The sequence below is a fragment of the Crocodylus porosus genome, unplaced genomic scaffold, assembly GCF_001723895.1.
Source record: "Crocodylus porosus isolate Cpor-Errol unplaced genomic scaffold, CroPor_comp1, whole genome shotgun sequence".
NCBI classification, from domain to species: Eukaryota; Metazoa; Chordata; order Crocodylia; family Crocodylidae; genus Crocodylus; species Crocodylus porosus.
Genome location: NW_017728949.1, coordinates 63712408 through 63732929, shown reverse-complemented (window position 1 = coordinate 63732929; position 20522 = coordinate 63712408). Strand labels below are relative to the sequence as shown.

The 20522-nt window shown below is 43.0% G+C and overlaps 1 protein-coding gene across 1 annotated transcript in view; it reads right to left on the bottom strand.

The window, feature by feature from the left end:
- Positions 1–262: 262 nt before the first annotated feature.
- CCDC93 (coiled-coil domain containing 93) overlaps positions 263–20522 on the bottom strand; it is an 86954-nt gene continuing 66694 nt past the window's right edge. The window contains exons 17-23 of the mRNA XM_019554334.1: positions 19427–19498; positions 19024–19132; positions 13890–13972; positions 9609–9646; positions 6941–7025; positions 3357–3470; positions 263–543 (exon numbers count right to left, since the gene is read on the bottom strand). Coding sequence (XP_019409879.1) covers positions 490–543; positions 3357–3470; positions 6941–7025; positions 9609–9646; positions 13890–13972; positions 19024–19132; positions 19427–19498 — 555 coding nt within the window. The 3' untranslated portion in view covers positions 263–489. The remainder of the gene's footprint in view (positions 544–3356; positions 3471–6940; positions 7026–9608; positions 9647–13889; positions 13973–19023; positions 19133–19426; positions 19499–20522) is intronic.

The following is a 20522-nucleotide window of genomic DNA, read 5'->3' as shown; positions in this document are numbered from 1 at the left end:
ATTCTAGCTAGAACGTGTATTTATCACAGTGAATCTAGTTTCTTAGCAAGTGAAATAAGTCATTTTCTGTGTGTTACTTTGGCTAAAAGGATCACTTTATTCTATATTCTATACACTATGATGTCTCAATTCATTTTTCCCCAACTGTGTTACAAATTGAGAATTTTTTTTTTCCTGAAGTTAAAACTAGTGCGGTGTTAAATCCAAAGTACAAAATAATCCCATCATCCTTATTGTGAGAAAACAAATAAATAACATTAGACAATATTTCTAGTTTGCTATGCTGCATTAACTCTTTACTGTGTAAAGGAGGTGATAATGAACAATACAGTCATTAAATGAAATAATGTGGAACAATACATATTGAAAAGAAAAAGACCTCTATAGCAGTTTACATATATGTACACTGCAGTTATCAATGCCACTTCTCAAAAGGTATTCAATATATGGATTGAACAATCAAGTATAAAATTCACTGGACAGAGTTTTTCAGGAAGAACTGGCTCTCAGCTTGGACAGCAACATCTCATTCTTACGACACTCCTGTTGACAAAAGCCAGGAAAGAAGTTTTCAATATTAACTGTAATAATTGATGTACATACATTCAGGCCAAACCAAAGTCCCCTGAAGTACAAGGGCTAGCAGAAAGGAACATAAAGATAAACTCCATTTACCTCCTCGGGTTATTTTGTGGCTCTTTTGAGCTGCTAAGCTTATGAGAAGAGGTGACAAGCCAGGGTCAGGTAAAGCAGTTAGGGAATGACTACACTAAACTGATCCTATTTATTCAGATCTCCTCCCTGAATTGTTATAAGCCCTTAACCATTTTAGTCAAGGTAACAACCAATCTTCACTCCTGTCAGCTTTCAACCCAAGGCAGGTTGTTGAGAATGAGCTGGAGCTTATTTAGACTCATCCATAACTTGGATCCAACAGTAAGATCTTATTACAGGTGGTGATGTAGCTTGCCAATCACTTCCACATTATCTTTGACATGCTGTTAGTTATAAAATCCACTTTTTTTTGGTTTGCTAATTTGCAATGAAGATTACCTATACGTGATCTGGAATCCTGGAATCCCATTTTGCTGAAAAAAACAACTCTGTGCAAAGACAACAACTATGTACATGTGTCTCTGTTCCATAAAATGCTGACATCACATGGCAGGTGAAAAAAAGGAACGTGTCAAGGAGCAGAAATTCCCTCGGGGACAATGGATGGGGAGGGCTCGCTCATTCTCCAAGTAAACTTAATTACTGCAGAAAATATAAACTCTTCCTGTAGTCACACAAATGATTAAGCAGGCCCTGCCAGTGTCCTAGAGACACAGGATGCAAGAGGAGAGAAAAAAGACACAGCAAATGAAAGGACAATGCCATTTCCTAACACCCAAACCTAAAGATCTCCTGCATGGCAGTAATATTTTGTAATCCCTCTCCAAGAGGCATTAATAGGCACATACAAGCACATTATGGAGAGAATAGAAACTCAAGGTAAAAATAAAATGAAATATTACCAGTCCTTTCACAATGCTTTGACACAAGACTCTCCATTTCCTCTGTTATTTCACCCAGAGAAAAACATCCAGGACAAAATTATACAACATATAACTTCTACATCATTTACAAATCAGCAAAAATTTTGCATCCCTTCTGTCCATGACAGATTCTTTCATCACAAGGGCCACGTGTCAGCATGCTACTGCTATATTGTTGTTGTTCTCGTAACAAGTGTCTTGGGAAAGTGCTGACCAGATTAGCAAGACTTTGCCTTTCTTTCCTCATCTTAATGCAGTTCCTTGCACACGTCTACATCACCTCTATTCTGCATTATTCAATTCCCTTTCATGGGTCTGCAGGGAATTCCACTAGAGAACTGCAGTTGATTCAAATCTTTGATACCAGTCCAGCATGGACATTTCTTAGCCTGGTATCCGAGTTGCCTAAGGATTACTTAATTATTGAAACTAACTCTGTATGTGCTACACACAATCCTTATTAACTATGAATAAACCCCTCACTCGGGAATCAGATATTGTGGCGGTCACAGCTGTGAAACTGAACATTTGGCACAAATAACCCCGCACATCCTTCTTCAGAAATGTCAAGTGCTCTCCTAAATCGTATGTCAACAAATGCTAAAGCTTATTATACCCAGTAAATAAATATACCAAATGACTTTCTCATGTAGTTTCTTAGCTTAAGGTTTTCATTTTCTCTTCATAGGAAAGCCATGGTCAGTGCTCTACTCAGGTAGGAGTTTCTACTTCCACAATCGCTTCTGTACCATGTCCCAAAACACTTTGTAAAATTTAGCTGATGGTCAATGAAACATCACGATAGCCTGGCTGGGCTAGGAAAACATTACACAGATTTTTACCGAAGAATTAATTTTTAGGGATTATGAAGCAATCCTATTCCTTGCTCTAGGCTGACTCCATCTACTTGGCATGGCTCTAAATAGAAGACTCGACCTATTCAGTCCTGCCTATTTTCCAAGTCTTTCCAACATAGCACACTGATCAGTACTCCCAAGGAATTTATACCTAGACATAGGATGAAATAGATCAATTTTGTGCACTTCATGCTATTTTCTTTGAGAGAAAGGAAGATAAAATGGCAGAATGCCTCCGATTAGCTTAAATCCATACATTACTAAAAACGCATATGACAAATATCTTTAACTGAATCACTGTTATTATGCCTAAAATGAGCATGTGGATAAAACTTTAGATAGCTTTACTAATAACAGTTGCTTGGCCTAGGACTGCTACCAATAGTAAGAGAGTTAAAGCTGAAAATAAGTGCTTCTGAAAATCCCACTATCTGCAATTAGCCAGTAAGACTGCCTTTAATTTTCAGGCAAATCAGTGGCTGCCTATGGTCTACTCTAACAAGTCATGACAGTATTTGTTATTGAAAACTAATTTATGCTTCTCTGCTCAATGAGGTTTCTGCTCAGTTAAGTTAATGAGATGAATTACAAAGCTTTCAATATCACAGTTCATATGCTAATGTTGAGAGCTTATTAGCCATGTCCACAAAATAAGAGTGCTAATAATAATACTGCCCAGTTTGCTGTGATAACAGAAGGCTAACTAAAGATGAGATCAGGTTTCCTCCAAAGGAAAGGCCAGGGTTCTGTAAGAAATAGCTCAAAGCATGTTTCAGAAGGCTAAACAGAAGTCAAAGTCTTTCTTAGTGAGCAAACACCTCCAGAAATGTGTTTCTTACCAACAGGAAGGTTTATGTCAAGGCAATAAGCTATCCTGGAGTGGGCTGGCTTTCAAGACCAATATTGAACCAGATGTTTAGCTAGCTCAAACGGTTTCTGTCCACACAAACAGAGCTCTTACCTCCTTAAATTCCTTCACTGTTTTAAAGTAAAGCCTCTGTTTCTCTAGCAGCTCCAAATATTCATCATTTAACTGGTCCCTTCGCATTTTGTTTTCCTGCTTCTTCTTTTCCATCTGTGGAATAAAGCACAAAATAAAACGTACAGTACAAGAGCTAGAAATATCACATGCACTTCCACACAATCTTTAGGAAAGAGGCTTCATAAGACATGTAACGGGGTTTGCTCCTTCCTTCAACAGAACAAACTTTCAGGACCTCACGTTTCAGAGACTCCTATATCTTCCTAGTTTTCTCCCCTGAGAATCAACAGGACTCCTCAGAGTGGCTGAAGTGTAGAAACCTTTGTGGGGTAATTGTCTGGTTTACTGCCTGGTGTTCAAATGAGAGAGAGAAATTACTGATATTAAACATTTTTTTTAAACACAAGGGTATTGGTGAAATAGCTGAAGCTTCCCTCATGTTTCTACTTTATCAAAAAAATGATATGAGAGTCTGACAAATTTAGAGTCAGCCACAACAGTTTTAGAAAGTGCATTAGTGTGTACCATGCTGCTCTGCCAGCCAATGCCTTCTCCTTCCGGTAGCAGGTTCCCACTGAGGAGGTAGCATTTTATTTTTATTAAGTTTCTGTTGTTGTTGATGTTGTAGATTTCAGACAATCCCAGATTGTTCAGTTTTTATGACATCCGTGAAACTCAGACTTAAGTAGGTCCTTACACGTACTCACTTATTCTTTACTCTCTTGAAGGCCTTGCAAACCTCCCTAACTAAAACAATACGGTTAAAAACAGTGAGAAACTAAACACAATGTGAACAACAGTAAACCTCCATCACTCCTCCTTAGACAAAGACCTCTCTTTGTACTGGTCAGGTCAAAATCTGACTTAGATTTTAAATTGCTCTAGGTGAAAAACCTACCTATACTCTCTTTGTAAAATCTTATAAACATCTAAGGCCTATTATACAAATGTTTAACAACAAATACTGGCACACGTTCTATACAACAAGCATACTGTTGGCGATCAGAGGAAGAGTAAGTCTTTTTTTCATTTGCAGTCCTCTGCCCAAGTAAAAGGACCTTAAAGTTGGTATTTACACTAATTTGAAGGAGTGGAACACCTAACGAGACACTCTTAGTGAGAGATTCAGATCCCAAATGGCTAAACAAGGAATACTTTATTACACAAAGGAGACAGGCAAATACAAATCCTACTTGGGAAGGACCGCCTATGTGGAAGGCCAGGGGCTCAGGAATTGTGATGAAGTTAGCTCGCGCCTAAAAGTAACCACCTTCAGTAATCACTTTCATCTGCTCAGAAGAGCAAGACAAGAAACTTCAGTGATCACTACAAAACCTGTGCTGATCTGGAGAGGCAAAGAATGAGGATTGTGTCATCTATTAACCTCTTTATCCTGAATGAAGTCTTGTTCAAAGGGATGCTTGTTATTGACCTACGGCCTTGTTAATTCTTCTGACATGTAAAAAGCAGTCTGCAGGAGGCCACTCCACTTGGCAATCTGAAACGATATCTAAGCATAAGGCTCAGGGCTACTCTTTAAAAACCAGTACTCAGTCACTCCATAGCACTCTCATCGCCCCATCTACAAAACAAGATTAGAGCTTCAGATGCAACAGCTATTGCTTCCAATTATTTCGTGTCTTTTCTTTTAAATTGCAAAATAAAAAGGAGCCGTCTGCAATGATATTTAGATCATTAGTTAGACACAAATCCCTCTGGTGAGGTTATCTCAGGACAAAATAATTTGCCTTGAGGAAAGATCCTGGAAGACAACAACCTACTGGTCAGAATATATTCTGCATCTGTCTACCTGACTGACATAGGAATGTGCTCATAATGTGGAGGCATGCTGCATTCGGGTACTGCTTTTTAACCAAAGGGCTCCTGTAGCACTCTAAATGTTGGTCAGTGCTTAGTGCTCGACATCAGTCCATCCACCAGGACAGGTATTTCTGCGGTGGAAAGCAGCAAGGTACCAACACTACAGAGGAGTTCAATTCAAGGGTGGTTCCAAAGGGGATGGAGCTGGACTGTTCTCAGCGGTGGCAGATGACAGAACAATTGAGAAATGGGCTCAAGCTGCAGCAAGGGCAGTTTAGGTTAGATATTAGGGGAAAAAAAAAACCTCTCACTAGGAAGACAGTAAAGCGCTGGAACGGGTTACCCAGCGAGGCTGCAGAATCTCCATCCCTGGAAGTTAGTAAGACCCAGATAGACAAAGCCTCGACTGGGATGATCTAACTGGGGATGGTCCTGCTTTGAGTTGGACTAGACCTCCCGAGGTCCCCTCCAGCCTTAATTTTCTATGATTCAGTGTAGCAAGAATCTTTCAGAAACTTTAAAACTCAGTCAGAAATTGCAGTTGGACTTTATCCCTGAAATTCATAGATTCATAGATGGTAGGGGCTGGAAGGGACCTCACGCCCTTCCAGCCCCTACCATCAAAGAGCACCTCCTTCCCCATCAGGTACAATTTATAATGAATTCTGTTTTCACAGAAGAACTTCACACCCATTATTTGTGCCGGTCCTTGAGAAAGCCCACCAAGATAATTTGATCGAGTCATTCATTGAGATTGCGGAAAGAAATATTTTAAAGCAGCATGTTTCTGACTGATAGGATATAGGTTTGGGGGGAATTACACAAATTCCACTGCAGGCACATTTGCTCTCCATAGGGCCATTGCATTTGTATCTGAAACCCCTGTGTAGTTATTTATTGCAAGAACAAAGACACAGCATGGTCAGTCTGCACTCTCAGGATGTGACTGCTTGAGCCAGCATCTTCCTTTACACTCTGTCATACTTCACGTTTCAAACGAAGTGAAGAACAGAATTACAATCATGACGCCACATGAGTCTTGGCTCAGGAAACCACAGAGAGTACTTCTATTACGATGTCAGTTCTAGACTAATTAGCCTGACACCATGGCGAGCATTATAGTATTTTGGGGAATTACTATTTGAAAGAAACAAAACAAAGGGAAAGTGAAACAGGCAAAAAATCCCAAGTAGCTGTAAGGACACCAAATTTACAAAAAAAACCCCAAGCAACTTTATACAAATGTGCTCAGGACAGTCTCTTCTGTATTTCAGCTTGCCTGGGATCTCTACAGGTCCTGCTATGCTTCTGCTATAGCAAAAGCCTCTTGTTGCCTTGGGAAATGTATTCATATGTGTTCACTGAAAAGTCCACCGAGGCCTGACTCTGCTACTAGGCAAGTCCCAGGGAAAATTCCTGCTGATCTTAGTGCTGAGTCAGGTTCAAAGGACTGATCTATTTTGTTAAAAATCTTTGTACAGTCCAAGTGGTACAGGCTGCTGGTAGCGACAAAGCTGCTGAAAGTATCATCTTGTTCTGTTCTAAGATGTTTAGCTGCAAGCTCTCTTTTGAGGACACAAAGAAACAAAAAATGATGAAACCTGTCAGATGCTTAATTCATTTGCACCTTTTTTTTTTTTTTTTATACAGGTTTCTCCGTTTCCCGTCCCCACGCCAAGCCAGGAGGCTTTTCTGAAATAATTCCAAGTTTCTGTCACAGAAAGAAAGAAATAGCATCTAACCTTCATTCGATTCTGTTTAATTCCTTCTACGATCTGCTCCATCTGCCGCAGAAACTGCTCACGAGAACCCGAAGAGGCCATCGCTCTGGAAAATGGATACCAACTGAGCGGGGAGGGAAGTTCAACAACAATGCAACAACGAGACAGCTCTCTCTCTACAGCTGGTCTGCCTATCCTGTGTGTGGGCCTTTCAAAATATACCCAAAGCAATATGTACACGTAGGCTGTTGTTTTTTCCTAGAAACTGAAAGAAAAGCAAATCTAAAAAAATCCAAGATCAGTGACTACGAAGAGGAAGGTGTAGATGTTAAGTTGGTGTAAACCATCATAGGACCATCGGGATCCACTCCCAGCTCAGTTTATAACCCTAGCAGCATGCAAAATTGTTTCCTGCTGTAGCATTTTGTACAGTAGTAATCAGAATTCACTGACAGAAACTGTGCTCTCTAACTAAGCGTTTTACAAAAGGAGCTTGTGTGAAAAGTAGGAATGTATTTGAAAGGCTGGCAAGTATTCTAAGCAGGGTTTTGTAAATCTACAACTATGATGATCTTAGATGACCATATTTTACCTTTAAAGATAGACTGCCTAAATGAACTGTTGAACATGGGTAAAAGCAATCCAGGCTCATGGGAAGGAAGATTTTTTTTTTAATTAAACCAACAAGATTTTTGCAAAAAATTCTTTAATTGCAAGCTTTTGGGCAAAAATCTTGCTGGTCTAATAAAAGATATCATCTCTCCCATGAGCCCAGATTGTTTTTTCCTCTAGACCAGGCTTGTCCAACATACGGCCCAAGGGCCGCCATGCGGCCTGTCACGGCATTTTCTGAGGCTCGCGGTGCTGTGATGGGAAACAAAAGTAAACACTGTTTACTTTTGCTCCCACCCCTTGTCCCTCCCCCAGCCCCTCAACAGCTTCCTAATGGCTGCTGAAGAGCTGGGGAAGGGACAAGGTTCCCACAAACACCGCGTCAGCTTGACGCTGCCGCCGTGGTGCGTGTGGGAAGAGGAGTAGCCACGTGCCTCTTGGAACGGGATGAGCCCAGCCAGAGCAGCAGGGGCTCAGCTGCACTTTCCCCCTACCTGCGCCGGTCAGTCCTGAGCGGCATATGGCTCTGCTGCTGCCTCTGCTGGCTGGTGCCAACCCGGGCGGGTCTGTCCCATCTGGGGCAGCATGCAGCTGAAGTCAGCTTCCCACGTGCTGCTGGGGACAGGAGGAGGCCGGCCAGGTCAGCACCAGCCAGCAGAAGCGGTGATGGAGCCATGTGCCGCTTGGGACTGACAGGCAGGGGGAAAATGCAGCTGTGCTCCTGCCACTCTGGCCAGGCTTGTCCCTTCCCGGACAGCACATGGCTCCGCCACCGCTTCTGCTGGCCAGTGCAGACTTCAGCTGCATGCCACTCTTCCTGGCTGGTGCTGACTTGGCTGGGTCCGTCTCATCTGGAACAGCATGTGGCTAAAGCCAGCTTCCCACAAGCTGCTGAGGACGGGAGGTGCCTGGCTGGGTCTGCACCGGCCAGCAGAAATGGCAGTGGAGCTGTGTGCTGCTCGGGACGGGAAGAACCTGGCTGGAGCAGCAGGACCTCAGCTGCATTTTCCCCCTGCCTGCACCAGTCAGTCCCAAGCAGCACATGGCTCCACCGCCACTTCTGCTGGCTGGTGCCAACCTGGCTGGCCTCCTCCCGTCCCCAGCAGCACGTGGGAAGCCAGCACAGGGAGTTCTCGCGTGACCTCTGCAGGGCGAGGTGGCAGGAGCTGGTGTCTGCAGGACCCTGCGCTCCGGGTTCACAGTCCTGAGCCCACCAGGGCTGTGTGCGCGGGCAGCCGGGCACCAGGATGAGCAGGGCTGTGTGGGTGGGCGGGTGAGTGAGGGGCTGCGGTGCAGCATCCACCTCGCTCCAGCCCCCCTCAGGCAGTGCCGGCTTGTGGGGCTGCGCTGCTCGGGGGATGGAGATGTGGAGCTATTTATTTCTCCCCTTTAGTCTCTGGGGCAGCAGCTGGCTGGATGCAGAATGGGTCCCTCCTGCTCCTGACCATCAGCAGCTACCATGAACCTTGAAGTAACAGGCAGGTGCAGTAGGACTATACAGGCAGGGTCTCTCTGGCCCAGGACAGAGAGTGTTTGAATATGGCTTGCTGGCCCACTGGGTGATAAAAAGTTCATGATCTGGCCCCACATTCAAAATGGTTGGACACCCCTGCTCTAGACCAATACCGCTACAACCTGCATACCTTAAATATGGGTACACTTTCTTACTGACTAGACCAATCTACAAAGGGACCTCATAACTCAAAAAACAGGTCTGTGGATCCTATCACAATGAAAAGTATTCAATATATGCATCTGTTGGTACCAATGGAGTTTGAAGGGTCTGAGATAACTTTAATGTAATTCAGCACAATATAAAAAAGAATTAACAAGCATATTCCACGTGGGGCTTTTAAGCGAGATACCATCATCACCATCAAATCAATTTGCATCGTAAGCTTATTAGAATTGTTAAAAAAAAAAAAATCTTAAATAAAACCAGGTACTAGATTTCAAAATGTACAAAGCTTAAGTGAAGAATTAAGAAAATTATCCTGCAACTTTTTTAAACAAATCCCACACCACTTTTTAACTGGCTCATCTTAAATCTCAGATTCCAAGAGAATAAGCTACTTACTGCTGGAAATTGTCATGAATTGAGTTCAGCAAGTTAACCTGAAGAAGAAAAAAGCCAAAGCTGAAATTGTACATTCTCTTTCATACCTGCACTGACTTCAAATACGACTCAGCTCAGAAAGCGACTATTCAACAACTGCACCCTCTGGCCCTAGAGAGCAAGTGCCTGGCTGGATGCACTGAGATATTTACAGCCCACTTATTTCAGGAACAAAAATACAGCTTTGCATTTAATCTAAATGAGTAAAAACTGCTCTTAGCCCATGCATAGCTAAGGGCCTTGACTATATTACAGAAATCTCCTGTGGTGAAGAAGCTGCACAAGTACAAGCAGGGCTATCAGCATACATGCGGCACACTTACCCTGGGGAGGTTTAACTGTACTGATGTAGTTATACCAGTGTCACTGACAACTTAATTTAAGATAGTTATGGTATGCAGATGCAGTAAAAGGCACGTTGCAGAGAATGCATCACTTGTGATAGTGGACTGGGTAGCTGTTTGCTTTGTTAATAAGCATTTAGGAGACCTTTGAGAGCCTATGGAGTAGATTTTCACATACAATGCCAACTGAGATTTGAATGGGAAAATAAAACCCAATCAAGATCCTGATCCTGCAATTAGCTTTGGGGGGTGCTCATGAAGGATTTGGACCCATCTCCACAGAAATTTATTTTTAAAAAAAATACGTTATTACAAGTGGTGCTAGGAGACTAATAGGAGATCACACCAGCACACCAAGAAAACCCCAAATACCATTTTGAGGATATTAACATTGCAATGAATCAGAAAATAAATCACCAGTTAGTTTCTACTATCACCCAGGAGTAACTTTTTTGGCTGCTTGAAAACAGAACAGTTAAACTATTCATCGAGTACTTCCCCTATAGCCTTCCTTGTGAACCTTATTCCATCGCTAATTTGAAATTACTGTATAGCTTGAATACTCAGCAAGTTGTAGAAACAGAGGGGATGTTTGCTTCATGCTTGAGAAAGCAAAGACCCCCCAAACACAGGGAACTTCTCTGTATACATTAGCAGAAAATATCTGGTCACTGAAACCTTGTTAGACAACTACAATCATACTGCATATTCCACTCAAGAGTTCAGATGACATAAAGCCACTAAGACATTTCTCTTGTGATTAACATCAAGAAATTAGAACACTTTGATGTCTGTATATTGCTGCTTTTTAAATTTACATTAATATGCATACAAAGGATAAGGTTTATAATAAAAACCTTCCACAAACATTGAATTATTTTGGAAATATATGTCCCAAGCTTGTTTTTGAAGATTTTAAAAGATGTCTTTTTTTTATCATAACTGAATACTGATGTTCTGAAATGTATCACCCAACCATAATAGCTCCCTTTATTCAGCCTAAAGAGATCAGTTTGCATTCCCATATCCTCATTAAAGATTATAATAATTGGCAGTAAAGTCTAACTAGGGAAGATATTAAAGCAATGAATTCTGTAGTTGTTCTTGTACTACCAGAATAATGATATCTGCAACTTAATACTTATTTAAAATAGTGCACAACACAGTACTACTTAGGTAAAAATAATACAGCAAAGACCACCTCTGATCCTGCAGATTAATCAAAGCATTTCCCATTATTATTATTTCTTCCCCATTTTATAGAGAATACATCTCTTAGAGTTGGGATTAGTCTTCTGTTTCTTGTATCACAGGATGTATATTCAGACATTTTACATGTATGGTCCATGTGTATTTTTTAAACATAAATTAGATTATATGAAAATACATACAGTTGACTTATTTTTTTGCCTGGAAAGAAGAAATATCATCTCTCACATACCAGGAGCTAATGTCTAAGGGCACCTACACACATGCCGCACGCAGCACAGCAGATTCAATTAATTAACCATTCAATCAATTAGTGTATTAATTAACCCGTTCCAGCAGCCTCCATGTCATGTCTATTCAGGGTCTCTGAGCTTCAAAATGGCAGCAGGGGCGCTTGAACTAAAGCTCAAATCAGCTTTAGTTCAAGCACCTCCACTGCCACTTCGAAGCATGGTACGCTAATATACATGACGCTGCAGGTGCTTTAATCAGAGCAGCTCTTATTAAAGTGCCCCCCTCCACCCTGGAGCACATGTATAGACACCATAAAAGCTTCTGTGGAAGGAAAACCCTTAAATGACACTTTTGTCAGACCAGTCAGATACACCTACACAGCACTGATAAATTTTGCCTTGCAGAACTCATAAAATGACTATAATGCTATGTAAATTTGAGAAACAACACAATCCAGGGTAAAACATTCTCTAAGCCTGCTCCACAAAGCTACATATCCCTCATGCATGTTGGTGTCATACGCGTAGGTTAATTAGAACTTCCTGTCAAAACTGTTGGCCTAATTAAAAAATATATATAGTCTCAGCCATACTGCTCAATTCAGCACAGCATTTAGGCACATTTAGTGTTTCACATTTTCAGTTTTTATTTTCAAAAAACAAAATCCAGGAATTTTTAAGCCTGGTTTGAAATCAGGATAAAAGCGAAGAAAAGGAAAAAAAAAAAAATGGTTCAAATCAGGGAAAATAATAATATGTTCCCACGGTGGTGAAGTATGGAGGGAGTAAGGCTGGGGCTAGGGGAAGGGCGGGGTTCAGCCCATTAGCCATTGCTGGGGCTGCAGCAGGGAGCAAAGCAGAGGTAACCATCAGTGGGTGCAGGACAGGGGGCATAGCTCTTGCTTCTATGTGCGCCCCAAGAAAGCTGCGGGCTGCGCTGGGCTCTTCCTGGGGGGGGGCGCGTGCCCCTGGATCCATGCTCGGGACACTCACCCGGCACAGCTCCCCAGCCCGTAGCTCTCCCAGGGTGCATGTAGCAGCAAGGACTGTGCTGCCTATGCCCGCACCCACTTACAGCTCCCTCTGAAGCTGGTGTCAGCCATTCCCAGGGCAGCTGCAGAGAAGGCTGGGGTGAGGGGGAGCAAGAGCAGCCCTGGGGGAAACAGGGCATGGCGCAGTTTGTCCCCGCTCACCCCAGCTCCTGTTGCAGTGGCCCTGGGAGCAGTTGCTGGGCTGCACAATGCCCTGAATCCCCCAAGTCTCTGCCCACTTGTCCCTACTCACCCTAGGCCCTGGGCTGTGCCATGCCGTGGTGCAGGCAGGTAGCATCAGCTGCTCCTGGGGCTGCTGCAGCAGGGGCTGGGATGAGTGGGAACAAGTGGAACCCCAGAGGGCATGGCGCAACTTGTCCCCGCTCATCCCAGCCCCTGCTGCACTGGGCCGATGCAAGCTGCCTGAAGCCTCTGGGCTACACTGTGCCCTGAACTCCCCGGGACTCTGCTTGTCCTCACTTTCCCCAGCTCCTGCTTCAGTGGCCCCAGGAACAGCTGACACCACCTACCTGCACCATGGCACAGCGCAGCCCAGGGGTTGGCCGGAGTGGAACATGGCTGGACGTAGAAGGGGTGGGGACCCAACCTAGATCCCATCCCCAAGCACTACCACATCCTGCCCCACCTGGGGTCAGAACTAGGAGCCCTGCACCCCCAGGCAGTGACTCCAGCCCTGTGGCCTTGTTCAGAGCGGCCGGGTGCAGCAGCCATCACAGGGAGCAGGGCCAGGCTCTCCCACCTGCCCGCCCCTGCTGGGTCTCCCAGCACCTGGGACAGGGCCGCAGCCAGAGCCGCCAGGGTGCAGCTGGGACCCGCCCGCCGTGGAAGCAATTCCTGCAGCCTCTCTCAGGGTCAAAGCAAGGAACCCCGTGCCCCCAGGCAGTGGCTCCAGCCACCATCCCTCGGCCCTTGTGCAGCTGCCATTCAACTGACTCATATGTTTTTTTAAACACATTTCACAATCTGAACAACCTTCATAGCCCAAAAAAAACACGCAAAAAAATCCCCTACAGGGGACTGTTTGGCATACAACCCAACGCCATAGCCACCTCTTAAAGCAAAGGTTATGCAAGAAGGTCACATGCCAAGATTACTGTGGTCATTTTTCTTTTCCAACACAAAGAACTACAAGAAGCTTGTAAGTTCAGTCTTGCAGGAAGTTCTGCAAGGAAACTGACACTTTCTGAGAAGCTTTACGCAGAAGTAATATCTAGGTCCTATTAAGTCAACCAGTCTTCTTGTTAGCTTCATCACAACATTTAGTCCATAACCATTCTGCTCATTTCTGAACTTTTCAAGGTGATTACCCCTGATCCAACAAACCCAATCCAGTGAATATTATACAAAAACGTAGCACCATTTTGTCAAGGTCTAAACATTTTTTAAAAAAAAAAATCTTCTTACCTCCTTTTCCAAATATACCTTCTTATCATCCAGTGTGTTATACAGGGTGAAGAACTGCTTGGTTTCCTTGTGAGTTGCTGACACTGCAAATGAAAGTAAAACAGAACAACAATGAAAGGGCACGAGGCGACTGGTCTTCCAGAATGTTCAGGATATTTTGTTGCTGTTATCTGCCTAATTTGGTATTAGGAAATATATTCTAATAAAATTGTTTAAAAATAGTTCTCATACTATGTTCCCACTGGCAATACAAAGAAAAAACCAAGGATGCTTTGATACTGTGAACCCAGCTCAAAGGAGGTGAAATCCTGGTTTAAGGGAGTCCATTCTAGGACTCTAGGTAGGAGAACAGTGCACAAAGATCTTTCATTGTGATAAAAAACTCTTTTTTCTGATTATGTTTTGTTCCTACTGTTAAGATTCAGTGATATAGTATTTTTTTAAAGGTTGATTCTTTTTAAATAGATGTGGATAAGCCTTCTGGGGAGAGGCCTTGCACTTCATGTCACTATTATCTTCAAGCCACAACTGCAGCAATAATGACTTGTTGACAGTGATGTGCCAGTGGGGCCTGCTTTACAAGAGATGTCATCTGAAAACAGTCTGGTAGAGTTGCTGGCTTTCACTCAGAAAGGAAGCGAGTGTGCAAGGCCTCTCTCCAGAAGGCTAATCCACATCTGTTTAAAAGGAGTCAAGCTTGGATTTTAAAAGAGCACGAGCAAAGTAACTAAATCTGCTGGGGGAGGTGGGAACAGCACAGGGAGTAGGAGAGGGGGAGAGAGGGAAATCAGTAGGACTTTGGAACGAAACTATCTTAAAATGACTCTACTAATGCCGCCTTGAGTACTGAAAACGAAGAAGCGTCATTGAGTTGTAGCAACAACAGGTAGCTCTTGCACCTCAGGAGCATCCAAGGAGATACTAACAGCTAGGAGGATGAAAAGAAGGAAGAGCTCTCTTTCTCCTTGAACATCATATGGGCTGCCTAGCATCTTTTGGTGTCTGCCACTTTCGTTCAACTTGTGAAACCTGCATGTAAAAAACAGACTGATGGGTGACAGAGGGGATAATATAAAGTAGACAGCAGAAGGGGCATTTCTACAGAAAAGGAGGTGGAGAACACTTAGGCTTCATCTCAAAGAAAAAGGTGTGCTTTGCAAACATGTTAAGGAACATACTTCAAAACACCATTTAGCACTGAGTGGAGAAACACAGCATGCCAGGGTCAGCCTCAAGATAGGTAGCATGGGCTAAGGAAGACACTACCCTACACACAGACACATTCACCTCATCATCCTACTCTAGACAGAGCCATAGCAGAAATGGCAAGGACTGAAGGAACTTATATGGAATAAGGTCAGAGGAGATGAATGAGTAAGAGGTATTATGTTTCCCAATCTGAGTCAGCTTTCCATGCTGTAGAATTGTGGTATGAGACATTTGTTTATATAATAAGGTTTTAATAGTGCCTGTGAACAAATTAAACTGCCACAAAAAAAGGAAAACAGGAAGTTAGAGGCTTTAAAACAACCAAATTGCACATTTTAAAATATGCAGAGATGATCGCGTGGGGCCTGGGGCAAATCAGCTCATACAGGGCCTAGACGCGGCAGCGAGGGGGAGGTGGGGTGCCAGGTATAAAGTGCCAAACTCCCTCATTAGTTACCTAGCTACACTGATGTACGGCAGCACAGACTGTATGGAAAAAACACACATGCTAGCATTGCACAGAAATGCAGACAGAAAATTCCCACTGAAGGGGAAGCTGCTCACTTTTCTACACACTTAGTACCACTGCAATGTTATACATGTTTTTATGGCATCTAGTGCAGAGGGCTGTGATTACGAGTCAGGCCACTTAATACCTCCATATTACAAGAGTGCTTACAGTTAATATATTAACCAATAACCGTATTACCTTGGAAATGGAAATGCACAGATAACTTAAGTTACAAGAATGGCCCTGCAGGTCATCAGTGACTTCATTTTGGCCCATTTGACTAAATAATTCTCACTATATATGTTCTACAAGAGCTAATGAGCTGCCATACTTTAAGCAAGACCTTTGCTGAACTGATGTCCTATGCTGTGCTCAATGAAACTATTCACAGTAACTTAATTATCTAAGCCTGGAAGAATGAAAGAGCAACCTCCGCTTTATGCTCCTATTATGATATAAATGAAGTATGCTGATAAAAATAAACATTAACAGCCTGGAAAATAACTTAGCAATTTGCAACCACATGCTCATAGTCAAACTAACATCAATGCACATTTCATTGGTAAACACTGTAATAAAGAAAACCTAGGAAGTCAATCACTAGGAGTCTGTGATGAACTTGACCTCTACTGATTAGAGCATGGGAGAGGAGGACAGGGACATGAGGAACAAAGAATCTCTCAATTAAACAGGGTTTCTCAATCACAGTCAAGGAACTGGACAGCTTAGGGGCAGGGAATTATTTTGGGCCAAGGGCCGCTTACTGAGTTTTGGCAAGCCCTTGAGGGCCACATGACAGGCAGCCAGGGGCAGATAAATATTAATTTTCTAAAATTTTTAGGGGCCCCGCGAGCCGGATAGAATGGCCTGGCAGGCCGCATTTTGCCCACCCGGGCTTAGACCCACACTATGAAAATATGAGGAGCATGGGGCCAGTCTGTGGGCTGGATTGGGCCCACAGACTAGCCCCACATGCCAGCTCCAAGCTCATGCACTGCATGCAGTATGTGCCAGCCCTGGCCCTACACACAATGCTTGGGACTGGTCCAGGACACGTACTTCACCTGATGCCTGAGCCAGACTAGACCTGTGCTCTGAATCCGGCACACAGGGCCAGCCAGTGCACATAAGCCGCTTTCAAAATAGCCAAAGCTGGTTTAAGATCAACCTGGATGGAAGTAGTATCAGACTTCACTGATTTAGGTTAAATCAGTTTACTGAACTTCTGTCCCAGATCCCCTCCACAGTCAACTCACAGTCCCCCCAGCATCCCAGGATGCTTTGTACCAGCATGTAAACTCCCCCTCGCAGGGTGGGCAGGCTAGCCTTGGCCCAGGCTGCCTGCTCCAGATGACCAGGGGGGCCTGCTCTATCACCCCCCAGCTTCTGGCTTGGGTCACTGCAGGTACATGGGTGCATTTCCAGAATCAAAAGTGAACATCTGTTCCCTTGCTTATTGGTTCAATCTATGTAATTCAGATTAACCTGTGAAAATGGAATCAATTCATTCTTGGGCTTTTTGACTGTCTGGGCTTAGCCCATCCAGGCAGAAGAGTTTAACTGGGAAACCTGCAAGTCCCCGCTGGAACAGCACTGCATTGGGTGCACACTGAGCTAAAAGGCTCAGTTATAACTACTCTCTTTCCATCTCCATGGACGTGGACATACAAGTTGGGTACTTTGGTGGCAGGCTTGTATAATGCACATATACATCTTTTGGAATGTATTAACAGGCAAGGCTCAGGGGTTAATTCACACATGTTCAGGAAAGACTTGCTAGAATTTTACACCTTAACTCCCCAAAGGTTCATCCACACGGGGCACTGTACTGCCCAGGACTTTCCCTGCAAGACCTACGCTATGAACACATTGGCTATTTCTAGACTGCAAACCTGCCATGCTCAGCAGCACCCTGAAAAATACCATGCTGCTCTGCCCTCTGTGCTTCTGCACAGCATTGGCGGTGGGTGGGAGGGGTTAATTGGCACTGTCACTCAGAACTCACTCAGAACTAACCAGCTCATCCACAGGAACACAGGGAGTCAGCTGTATTTTTTCAGGTTGGGAGTGGGGGGTAAGGCACAAAGAACAGTGGAGCATGTTTGAGGGCACTGCTATCAGGCACAGTAATTCTGTAGTCTCCACATAACCTCTAAGTAGAATTTAATGCCAAATCCCATGAAAAATTAAGTCTTGTGGATCTCAAATAGGGCACCCAAAAGTGCTGAATATCCTTCACCTTAATTTCTCTGTACTTCATCTGTAAAACAAGAGTAACAATAATATTTATGACCCTCCCATGGATGCTATAAAAATAAATTAATGGCTTGTATTACTATAATAATTCATAGCATAGAAGAGCCTGTATAATCAGGTGCAGTAAGAGAGACAGTGGCTGCATGCTGAACAACAGGGAGAATATGTGCTGAACAGCTTCTCAGTAAAGGGGCACCCCATCCATTATGTCCATGGTGTTGAAGAAGGTCTTGCAAAAACCCAGGATGTGATTATGTGACTAGATATATACTGTTATGCCTAGTCACTAGTAGTTAAAAGCGACAAAATAAGGTTGTATGGGCCACCATCATTCTGGTATTATCTAAGTTTTCAGTTTTTGATTTGACAAGTGCAGCGTTGTATACATTTTAGTTTTGCGCCTATTATTAATCATACCCATGCACTCCCCCCTCAACCAACAGACTGTGCATGGTTCTCTCCACCTTGACTCCAGTCTGACAGAACTATATTTGTAGAATACACAGGCAACTTGCATGTCCAGTTCCACAAATTGTGCCCACATACAAAATTGGGGCCAATATGCCTAAATCAAATCATTATAGGGAAGAAATTCTAGTTAAAACTTCCTGTTTTAAACTTCCTGCTTGGCTATCGCAGCCTATTTGTAAAGGAAAATAATTGCGTTTCATCTCCCTCTCACATGTACCTGTAAAGGGACAAGAAGCTGTTTAAAAGATTAAGAGACTTAACCTTAGATTTCTTGATATTGTTTGGTTCACAACAAGTCACTTAAAGAACAGTGGAAAAGTGTCATGGAAAAAAAAGTGATAAGGTAATGTTAACTGTGATTAATAAAACATGAATCAGATGCATGGGGACTTCTCGTATAAACAGTGGATTAAGGGCTTTCAAAACACTGATCATTGAACCGAGTGACTGAACCTATTGCAAACAAAATTTACTCTAGAGATCTTGTGCATCAAGTTTCAGTCTCAAGGGAATTTTTACAGCTGGTTTATAAAGCCTTGAAGATAGGAGCATATAATGTAAATGTCAAATGACCCTTAAATACAGCAGAATTAGCAGGTGCTCTTGTCATGCACCATAAGCTTATAATGCGATTACACTCCTTCATTGCATGGCCTTCAGTAGCACATTTCTGTTTGATATACATACCCTGACTATAGAGTTCGATAAATCTCTTCTGATACTGTGTTAACTCAGCTCTGCTGGGCACTTCATCAATCTTGCGTTGTAAAACGGCTATTTCCCTGTTTCTTCGGGCCTGAGTAGATGGAAGAATACACAAATACCTAGTTTTCATTTAAAATAGTGAAAAGCAGAAACAAACTGCTAAACTAGCTAACTCTATTACGGCAATGGAAAAGAGGAAAGGTTACTAGATTTGTTTTGTTAGACCTCAACATTTGATTCACAACACTAAATTGTTTTATGATTGGGGGGGGTTGTTTTTTTAAGCTTTACAGAAATCTATTTAAAATATTACACTAAGAAAACTATAAGAAATTGCCCTAGTAAATCTATAACAAGAACAACAAAAGTATCACTTAGCACTCACCAATAACAGTCGGATCTTCTGAAGTTTCTCTCTCTCTGTTTTGTATTGTTGGTCTATAATCTTATCTGGTTCCTAAAAATTTGGGAAAGCAAACAATTTCTGATTAAAAGCTTATCAGACTTTTAGTCTCTAATTACAACTTAGCAGATCGACTGGATTCTTTTTCTTTTCATTCACTTTTGCCTTAGTGATATCCTAGATCATGCCAATATTTTCATGATTTTAAATAAAATGTGTCAAAGAAGCTATATGAAAAACAATACTTATAAGTGTCCCTTGTACTAGATAAATACTTGTGTATTTTGCCAGCTTTCAAACTTTTGCTAGTTTTTGTTGTTGTTGTTGTTTGCTATATAGCTTTTCACGGGAGATTATTTTCCTTCTCCAAAGAAATTACTGCAAGGTACAGTAATATATTATGCATGGCAAGTTTTTCTTTACTTTTTCCTTGTACTATTTATGTTAACTTTACTAAATCATTAGGGCATGGGTTTTCAGCCTTTTGGGGTTAGTGTACCCCCAACGGCTGGTCAAGAAGGAAGAAGTGCCCCAGCCGCCGGCTGAAGGTTCCCCTAGAGGCCAACTGGCAAGCAGGGGAGGTATGCGGTTTTCAATCACGTACCCCCTGTTGAAAACCCCTGCATTAGTGTGACGCCAGGCTTACACTGGGAATCAAAACTTTAGGCATTCATTTTGGATTTCTAAATCACACTTTTTGTATAAAATTTTAACCAAGATTTTAATGTTTTAGTTCCTCTCAGGGCCCCTCTACGTGTATAGGTAAAGGCACAGTAGGATCTAATTGCAATCCAAATAGTCATGCCTCCTGCCATGCTATATGTACATGGCAGAAGGTGTGACTGTGGGATCGTGCATTAGGTCCCATCACATCTTACTGCCAGTGCAGGAGGAGCCTGAAATCCTGGGGTCCCCCTGCACCGGCAAGAGCTAACTCCTGACACTGGCTGTCGCCTCAACTGAGGGGCTCCCAGCCATGAGGGTGCCTCCTACACTCCCCTGTGGCTGAAGGATCTGGGCTGTCACAATCCATCAGCCACAGGAGTTTTACCTATCCCTGGGGCAGCCACGGCCCTCA